This window comes from Xiphophorus maculatus, chromosome 10, assembly GCF_002775205.1.
Source record: "Xiphophorus maculatus strain JP 163 A chromosome 10, X_maculatus-5.0-male, whole genome shotgun sequence".
Taxonomy (NCBI): domain Eukaryota; kingdom Metazoa; phylum Chordata; class Actinopteri; order Cyprinodontiformes; family Poeciliidae; genus Xiphophorus; species Xiphophorus maculatus.
In genome coordinates, this window is record NC_036452.1 from 10,943,773 (window position 1) to 10,954,465 (window position 10,693).

The window sequence follows — 10,693 nt, forward strand, 5'->3', positions numbered from 1 at the left end:
ATCAACCTTGCTTTAGTTGCCATTTGACCTGATCGGCCTCCATACAATGACCCACAGCTAATGGATGACTGTGTGCACTTTCTACTGGGCAGAGGCCACTGAGGAGGGCAAAGGAACTAATCGTCACCCTCATTTACCCCAGGCTCCCTAAAGAAAGATGACAAATAAGATGAGAAAGGAAAGGTGTGAGGCGGCAGCTTAACAAGTCCTGTAATTACTCATTCATGACTCTCATCTTCCCCCCAGACTCTCCTATCGAACTGGACAGGACACAGCCAACTGTGACACATGCCGGAACAGCGCATGCATTATTTACAGGTGAGTGGTCATTCATCTTCAAAGACAAAAAGATCCACATGTAACCTGTCCTTTCTCTCCTTGAGAGCGAGCGGAGGAGTAAAACAGGGTTAGGATGAGCAGAGGGGAAGCAGCAATGGAGGCAAGGCTAATGTGAATTGCTGCTCATTAGCGCTGAGTGAGCATGGGACGTTTACACAGCACCATTTCTCTCAAAACCTATACATCTTTAGCCAACTGTCCAATTATCCCCTGAGGCCATTTTATTCACTGACTGGTGCCAAGCAGGTGTGCAGTTAGCAGGACAAAAGGGTGCGTGGCTGAAATACAGAGAGGTCATATGCAAAAAAATTGAGTGAACATGGGGCTGTGAAAGGTTAAATTAATTAATGTCAAACATCATAAAATTTCATTGGTGGGTGCAGTTGCCATGCCAACTCAAAAACTATGCTCAGCCTCCAGTAAGCTAATTTTATAAGCTGTAAAAACGCAAGTACAAAGCCATTAGTTAATCAAGAATAAAAGTAACATCTCGTTATTGTACTGGTCTTATCACAAGAGTGATTTTAGTTCTAGTGCTGGCTCTTCAGTCAGTCTAAAATAGTTTGCTTTTTCACAGCATCAGAGCAAAAATGTTTATTTCTAGTCAACAAGGAGCTTATAATTATTTCTTTTAAAAATTCAAGATAGAAAACTGACTCTTGACATTTGATTGAATGATTTCCAGGCAGTTTCTTTTCCATTTCTAGTTACATATGCACATACGGAAATCGATAATTATTAAATTTAGCTGAAATGGGCTTGAGTGGTGACCGATTGGTTGGAATCTTATATTTTTATGAACAGCGAATTCAGCCTACATAAACACTGCTAGGTCACACTTATAACACCACTCTTCAGTGTGGAAGCTGCTAATGTGGAAAAATCCTATTTACAATATCAGTGAGGGCATTATAATATGATTGGGGGAAGCATGGACATGTTTGAAGCTATCCAATGTAATTTTCAATTACATTAAAATGAGAGCAAAATTTTCAGCTGACAACAGGAAGGCTAAATTGAGTGAATTTAGCTTTTGACTTTTAAATATCAGTGTTCGAGTGAGGATCTACAGTACAGACCAAAAGTTTGGACACACCTTTTAATTCAATGGGTTTTCTTTATTTTCATGACTATTTATAAGGCAAGAAATCCCACTTATTAACCTGACAGGGCACACCTATGAAGTGAAAGCCATTTCAGGTGACTACCTCTTGAAGCTCATCAAGAAAATGCAGAGTGTGTGCAAAGCAATAATCACAGCAAAAGGCTGCTACTTTGAAGAAACTAGAATATAAGGGGCATTTTCAGTTGTTTTACACTTTTTTGTTTAGTGCATATTTCCACATGTGTTATTCATAGTTTTGATGCCTTCAGTGTGAATCTACAATGTCAATAGTCATGAAAATAAAGGAAACTCATTGAATTAAAAGGTGTGTCCAAGCTTTTGGTCTGCCCTGTATATTCTCTATGAAATACACATGGAGACCGCTGATTTTGCAAAAACCATGTAAATTAGCTATTAGGATATCCTAAAGAAGTTTTCAATCTGAAAATAAGTATTTCATACTTTCTTTTCAAATAATATTTAAACCCAATTTTATAGCAGCAACAGATTTTCCAATTACTGCTGCAATTTACTAAACCTTTACAAAAAAAGTATCTCTAGCTTTGAGATATCTAACAAAGAGATTTGACAGACATTCAATGAACACATAACAGCAAATTCAAGTGCCTGGCTCTAGTCTGACTTTCTCAAGAATTCATAGGAAATTTTGACACAAGCTGAGAAGAACATGTGCCAGTGACAAGCGGTCAAAAAGAAATAAATAAAAGAAAAACAAAAACAAACGTGAGGTAAAGATGAGAGACAAAAAATGAGATCCTTAAGCTGCAAGAGGGTAAGAAGCTATCAAGGCTTTAGTTAATGGCCACTGCCACTCCATGCAGTCTGAATGAAGAACCATTTAAATCATATTTTATCTCAAACTCTCTCCATAACTGATGAGCCTCTGGCTAAACTTCAGTCGAGATGCACAGTACAGCTGTGTGTCTTCTGATGTTCGAGTCGGAGGAATTCCACATTATCTTGATGTGTTTTTACAATCTCTGCAGGTGCCCCAAACCACCACGGGGACGACAGCATGAGAAAGGTGCCCTAAAGGCAGCTTGGCATCAGTGAGACGAGCTGAGTGTAGATGAATGATGGCATTTGACATGAATTGCACAGACAGGGCACTAATTAAAATGATATGATTAAGTTAAAGGGTTACAGGTGAATACATTAAAAATGAACTTACCTATTCAATAACCATGTCAATTCTTTCTTTAATCAGCAACTGATATGCCTCTGGCTAAACTTCTACTTCTATATGCTGAAAAATCCTATAGTTGTGAAAAGCTCATAATGGCTGAAACTTTGTTTGATCCAATGAAATGTTTGATTTCATTGGATCAAATATTTATAAAGACTTCAAATTTTCAAGATCCAATGAATATTATGCATAAGTTGTAATTCACAACACTTATTTTTTGCCTCTACATCATATAAAGATTTCAGAGAAAATGTCACACGTGAAATAACCTGCAAACCTGAGAAATCCACATCATCTTCTAAAACTGCACCAATCAATTGAAAAGCTACATTTTTTGGAAGGAGAGATGAAAAACAGAAAACTCTGCACATAACGAGGCTCATTTTTTGACAAAACCTTGTCAGCGCTTGGCAAGGTTTCCACTTGATAAAGGGCAGAAATTTCCCACAGAGCTGTTTGAAATTTGTTACATTGACCCCAGTTCATCTTGAAGACACTCACTCGACATGGTTAATAGCTTTGATTGGACACAGAATCAAATATAGCAGTTGTATTCACAGAGGCAGAGGGATTAAACAGCAATCTAATTACTCAGATCTCCATGAAAACAACCTCTCTGGAGGTGGAAGAACACAGGATAGGAAGCAGAGGCACAGAAATAAATAGGATGCAGCTCTGGTATGTGGGAAGAATAGCTGTCAACGGCGTCTAGCAGGATTTTCTTGTCCCACTGAAGTCTAGTTTTAACATGATCCTTTGTAAATATGTTCTAAAAGTTTTGATTTTCAAAACAGTGATCGCACCGATCGCACTTTGAGACTACTGCTCTTAAACAAGATGTTAAACACTTAAAAATGAGCTGAATGCATACTCAAATGTTTAAAATATTGGAGGTTTTAATGCATCCTCAAAAGGTTGAATGAAAGCAACAATGGTAGGAGAACCCCAAATAAACAGAAACAGATTATGTTTCTGCTTAAGACGCACATCGTTCTGGCAAATGGAAATTTTGCAAAAATTTGGTAAAATAAATCTATTACCAAGATTTATGTTTTTTGGTATATGATATCCAAAAAGCTCAGGTAATCTGGAGAAATATCCATGGACAAATCACACAGTTGAAAATCAAACTGAATGTTTGTGTTCTTCCAGCTCTCAGGCAGTGCTACAAGCCGGCATCAGTCTGTCACAATAGACACTTTTTGAACGTGGGAACACTTCCTGGAATTATTCAGTACAAAGACATTTTACCCATCTATTAAAACATGCATGTTGAACTAATATGGACGGAACCCATGACCTATAGAAGCAGCAGAACTTATATGTAATAAAAAAAATCCACTTTATGATCAGGTCAGTCTGCCATGGCCCACTATGCCAGTGCAACATGCACCCTTAGTGTTGGTTTAAGCTGTATTTGTGTGCATGTCAGTGCTATTATGCTGAACTCGGTCTGACGACTCCAGGAAACATAAGGGTCCATAAATCATTTTCCCACAGCTCAGTCAGGACTCAACTGTCCAGTCTTTTAAAAAAATCAATTTGTCCAAGAGAATATGGTATAATCCAAACAAACGCTTAGCATAACAGCAGCCAGATTAATGATGTTGTTTGTCTAAGGGCTCGCACTTCAAAACAGAATACATGAGTTGCTTGAGTTTCTTGTCAAGCAGCTCATGCATGTTTGAGCATGAGCTGCTCAAGCAGAAATGCTTCTGCTCATTTTAATCGCCTCAAATTCATTCATCCCATCTCTGTTTTTTTCCCCTTTATCTTAGTTAGTATCCAGATGTCCTCCTAATCAAAAAGTGTGAGTTCAAATGAAAGTGATGAATAAATAAAATGTAAGTGACATTGAACCAGGATAAGATTAAGACAAACTTCTTGGTTGATACAACCCCAGAATACCGAGGGGAGAAGTAAAAATACAAAAGAAGTCGCAAAGGAGGTATAAATCTGAGAGGAAGAATAATCCCATTTACTTCACACTCTACAGGTATGGGCTAGCGTGCAGATCAAACAGTGAGATCCTATGCCTTTATATTCTTTGAACTTTAATATTTTGTCACACACAAGACAAAAAAGTAAAATTGACTGAAACTTTATGAGATAAACCAACATGAAGAAATTGTGCAGCTGAAGGAAAATGACAAAAATGTAGTGTTTTGATGTATTAAGCCCCTTTAATCTCATCCCCTGCAACAAATTGTCTTAAGACGTCATGTATTTAGTAAATACAGTTCAACTGTTCAGAAATAAATAGTATAGTGTGCATTTGTATTCAGGAAGTTTTACTGTGATCACAGCTGAAAGTTATTGCCCTGTTGAAGGTGAATCTCCATCCTTGTAACAGCCTTTTACAGATTTTAACAGTATTTCCCAGGGTTGCCCTCTATTTAGCTCAATTTTCCCATAAAACCTTGGGATATTCTTTTATTACCTAACCCTTTTTTAAAAACTTCCCCACGTTTTATCTCTGAATTGTCCATATGTTCCTCGCCTTCATGATGCTGTTCACTTACTAATGTTGTCCAACAATATTCAGAAGTCTTCAAAGAACAGCTGCACTTATTTTGAGATTTATTTGCCCTATGCAGGGTTTCCCCCAGATTACTTGCTATGCCTGCTGATGGTGCAGTCCACCATGTTTATGTGTTGAGAATTGTTAATAGTTGACAGGAAATTAAATAATACGACTATGTAATTGTGATATTGGAAGACATTATTGGTAATATTTTAACAAACAAAAAATACAATTACAATGAAACAAATATACCTATTTTGTACTTCAGATAAATCTTATTAACATAATCAACAATTAGATCTCTTTAAAAGTAAAATTAAATTAAAACAAATATTACCTACAATGGACATTGACAAGTATTTGTAAGGCTAACTAAATATTCAGATGGTACAAAATTCAAGTATTTATTGTGTTATGTTTTCTTGTATTTCTTTTCATATCTAAATCCTACAGTTGTGTTTAATAATGACTGCCATTTGTTGCAGTATTTTGATTTGCTGGTTTTGATAGAAAGTGGTTAGGAGGTCCAGGGATAAAAACAAAAGACAACCTCCCCTAAAAAAACAACTGAAGTTTAAGTATAGCATATAGTAAAATTCAGTGGTTGTAAATGCTTTGGCAAAGCACATTACTCTTAAGTGGCAGTGATTAGGAAAGTCAATTCAGGACATTCTATTCAGTGAGTACCAATGTTTTTCACTAAATTAGAGTTGCTTCCCATGAGCACAATTCTGTTTTTTGCCTCCTCATCTTATTTTTAATTTTGACTCAAGGCACAATAATTGACTAATTATCCAATGTCAACAATTCTTTGAAAAACACTGAACAGCACAGGCACAAAAAAAATTATTAGAAAATCATCAAAGGAAATGGGTTTTAAAAATGTTTCAAAATTCAGCCTATTGTTCAAAGCTTTAGGAAAATTAATTTGCAGAAAGCTGAAGATCACAACCAACATGTAAATTATGGATGTTACTGATCAAGGTTGTTCTGTTGCACAACTAACTTAGAGGAGGACATCTCTTTTTGTTGAAGTATTATGCTTTCCAACATGGTGGGCAAGCTGGTTGCTATGGATACAAGAGCAATTCTCGACAGGACAAATAGCGTGAAGGGACAGTGTGGACAATCGAGCACCGCTGAGAGATAAGAGTACACAAAGGATTGACAAGGGGAGAATGTGTAGCTGCATGAGGATAAAAGATGTCAAGAAACAAACATTATTCAAGTGGTAGTGAAAGAAACATCGAGAATTGCAAGGATTTTCTCTTTAAATGCATAGAAATATTAGAAAGAAGGGACGTGATGAGAACAAGGAGAGAATGTCAGAGAGAGAATTTAAAGCTTCAGGGTCCAAAGTGCTTTCTTCCATTTGTTCTGATCTAACAAACCATTGCAGGGAGGGACACGAAAATGCCAACAACCTTTCCATTTTTGCTTTCAGCAAAACTCAGTAACATGGCAAGGCTCGCAAGACTTTCATTGGGAAACGCTGAGGTCTAAACTTCAAAGGAACTAATAAATATTTCTATATCAGGCCTTTTCGAGACCAGGTTATACTTTTGGGTTTATTAGTTTTTCAGATTGACATATGTTCAATTTCCCCTTTTTGGTGATTTCTTTCCACTTAGAATTCACATTAATCTTCATATGTAAAGCATATATTTTGTAGATTAACTTTTGATTTTCAAATATATCAATGCATGCATTTATCTCAAAGACAGGAAAAGGGCCAACATAATGGAGATGAAAAATAACCCTTGATCTTGGCCATCTATTTAAGTCTCAAGTGGTTTGTTCAGTTGCAACTTTGCACACTCAGGCTTTCTTTCTAAACAAGGAAAAAGGCTTTAAAAATGGCAGACTTGTGCTGTCTCTTCCTGGCTGTCTGACTGTTGAGAGTTTGTAAAGTGTGTGGAGAAACTCTTACTTTTTCTTAGTTTGTTATTTTTCCAAGAATTGCATAGTCTGACCTTGGGATGAACTTGCAGGGATATTCAAATCTGGGAAGAAATGCAACCGGGTTTTTTCGGAATATCACCTTATTCTTTAATGTCATCTTTTCCAACCCTAGGCTTAAGGTAAACTGCTTTGCATGTATTAGGTGCTTCCCCAATTCAGAACACCTGATTTCAATTGATGGCTGATTAAAAGGTTTTTGCTGAACTGCCGTCATCTGAATCTGGTGTCTCTCTAAGCAAAGAAACGTCTGAAACATGCATGGCAGTACACGCCGATACAATTTAAAGTCATGCATAGGCTCCATTACTCAAACAGAGATTTTCAAATACTGGCCTTCAAGGGTAGGTGCCCTGCAACATTTAGATGCGTCTCTGCTTCAACACATGTCAGTAAAATAATTTAACATGGTAGCCAACCTACTTTGTTTGAACTGTTTTTATGTATATTGTGTAAAAAAAATCCATACCAAAAAAATATCAAAAAAGAAACAAAACTGAAATGTAATGATTTGCTTAACAAACTGGGTTAAATTTGGCTTCATTATGTTGTTAAAATACTTTTAATATTAAAACTGAAATGCTTGCAAAGTGACACCAATATCCTTATAGTATATGCTTCCTAACAACATATGCTCTTACACATTTGTAAAAAAAAAAACCACAAAAAAAAAAACCCAACAAATCCCACCAGGACTATTCTTCAAGGGACTTTTTGCTGCATGCAGATATGTGACAGATTTTATGAAATGCAAATAAACCCCAGCATCATTATTTCCGTTTCTGTATGAAATAACTGGCGCTGTCAGACCATTCTCTGAGGCACACATATCACTGTGACACAATCTTTTTATACAAGACCATTTGGTCTTTCAAAAAGCCTCGAGTAGGAACAAGACCTTGATCATCTGTCCATATATGTAATGAATGTTTACTCTTTGTATGTGAAATCAGGTTGTTTCAGTCTGGTGTTTGTATATCTACCCAAAATCTTTTAACACTGTGTACGTTTGAACTGTGGCACTCATCTGATATATATATGTATCCTGCAGCTTTAGTGACAAATGTCAAAAACGTCAACTGAAATTAAATGGAAATTGAGATGTACTGTGCTTAGACGTCAAGTTATACACTTTAAAGGAGCACTCATGTCTGAGTTATCCCTTTAAGACAAGCTGTTGGGTGTGACTGACAGGGCTAAAACTTTGTTTGAGCCACTTGTTTGAAATTGATTAATATACTTAGGAATACTAATTAATGATGGCTATTCTGACCAAGATAATACAAATGAAAACTGTCTTTTGAAACAGAAATATTTGCACTAGCTAACAATTGCTAATTTTATTTATTAAGTGAAACTGCTCGTTTCCATGGTGGCACGGCAGATAAGGCTCACTGCATAACGGTCCACTACCACATTAAGATCAACAGAAGTTTATTCCCTATATAGTGTTAAATCAAAAAGACTTACCCTGCATAAAAAGATCTTTTTATAGGTATAATAATCTGTCTGATTAATGAGATGTGCACCAGTACTTGTTTTGCTTTACTGATGTTATATGGAAATGCTGTAAAGCCACTAACAGACAAGAAAAATGTATTTAAAAAAAGTTAAATGAAATTCTCCTTCCTTGCCTCATTGACATCTCACTTTTATATTTGGGGAGAGGCTCATTGATTGAATTTTTGATGATTCCTTTTAACCTGCAAGAGCTAGTTTATTTCTGACCTTTGTATCATATTTAATATTCCGGACGATGCTCCACCAGAGTTCATTCAATGGTTTAAATAATAAGACAATGGACCGAAAAGTCTGTATACCATCTTGCACTTTCAATCATTTCATTTTCTACAAATTACCACCCCAATTGTTTCAGTACTTAAGTTCTCTAAGTGAAGTTTGTATAAAAGTTTAGAAAATTTAGATAATTATTATAACCCTGAAAAACGTGCAGCAAAAAGTGGTGAGTTGCTCATTTGAAGTAAAGAACTAGATTGTTTCTATTAGAGAGAAACTAATATTCCACTTAATTTTTATGTCAAGACTATACTGGTCAATTTTTTTCTGTGTTCCAATACATAACCTGAATCTGTTCAGATACTTTCAAATGTGGATGGACAAATACACACAGACGGCAAATGTGAATTTACACCAATGTAATTACCAGCCAGTGATTTATTGATTAAAGCTGGCCTGAGTCAAACAAAAGCAAAGTGCTGAGTGCAAGCTCAAGAAATTAACATTCAATCTGCTCATTGTCAAACGCCCACATTTATGCCTGCTCTAATCAATGGTAGATGCATCAATGTTGATTATGAAAACTTTAACTAAAAATGATAATGGATGTACTGCATTTAAATCTAAACCAGAGCAGTCACCCTGCAGCTGTTATGTAACTCAGTCTGTCACCCCCCAGCAAGTCCGACTCAGGTAGTGACTGGAGATAGCTTTAGCAGATTAAAGCCCCCACACTTGCCACAGCTGTGGCTCTAATCTGAGTTTTACTTAGCAGAACCTAGTGGTCAGATGTGTGTGGGCGTCGGATTACAATGATGGCCCCGGATAAATTCCCCAGGGCTTTGGGGGAAATGTGACGGACTGCTAAGAAGGACACAGCTCTGCGCTTTGTGCCCAGCAAATCCCAACATATTAAATCACTAACATTTTCCATCATCTTTCGAAATATTTTGAGGAATCACAACACCATCCACAGAATTCAGCAAAACAAATCATTTGCATTTCAGCATTCTGTCCTGTGACCAACTGCTTGATATGGGAAGATACTGACGAGACATTCTTCTTGCTCTACCAATCTGAGACAGAAGTAGAAATACCCTGAATGGTGCAATCAAAACTAGACGCATTTGGTTCCTTTGCTATTTTATAATAACAAAGCAAATGAAAACCCAGGGCATTTCTCCAGGCTAAGCGCTGGTGTGACAGATGAGCTGCAGAGGTCAAGTGAGAAAAGGTTATTAATATGGATGTAAGCGCAATATGGCAGCCAAAAATGCATTAATACATACAACAACTGAAGCAATGGGAAAATGTTTTCCTATTTTGAGGAGTACATATGTATCAAAATATCAATGCCACTAAAAGATTAGCATGTATGTCTATATGTGACATTTACAAGAGCATCATAATGAATCATCAAAAAGTACATTTAACTCCATATAAAAATAAGACATATATTATCCAGATTTATTATATAAAAAGTGATATATTTAAGGTCTTTATTGTCATAAATTATTGATATGATTATGGCTGACAGCTAACGAGAACCTGAAAAGGCATATCTTGTCAATCTCATTGGGCTGCTTAAAGTGTGCTTTACACTAAAGGTTGCAGTTATCAGTGTTGGTTGAGCACCTCTTTTTTATCCACAGTTTTTCCTCCATCTTAACTTTCCATTGATATATTTGCACAAAACTCCCTGCCAACAGCCATCTTTTTTGGGTAAAAGAGCATTGGGCTTATCCTCTTTGGCAGCAGTGAAAATTCGCTGGACAACTGTCAGGTCAGCATCCCCCATTTCTGTGTAGGTAATTAAGCCAGA

At 36.5% G+C, this 10,693-nt stretch overlaps 2 protein-coding genes across 6 annotated transcripts in view; one reads left to right on the forward strand and one right to left on the reverse strand.

The window, feature by feature from the left end:
* Positions 1 to 10,693, reverse strand: part of dock1 (dedicator of cytokinesis 1) — a 220,416-nt gene that overhangs the window by 111,724 nt on the left and 97,999 nt on the right. The gene's annotated exons all lie outside the window — the stretch shown is intronic.
* Positions 1 to 10,693, forward strand: part of LOC102218659 (protein FAM196A) — a 39,728-nt gene that overhangs the window by 25,802 nt on the left and 3,233 nt on the right. For both annotated transcript variants that reach the window (XM_023340654.1, XM_005794743.2), the window contains one exon: positions 247 to 318. In XM_023340654.1, the coding sequence (XP_023196422.1) occupies positions 247 to 318 (72 nt within the window). The remainder of the gene's footprint in view (positions 1 to 246; positions 319 to 10,693) is intronic.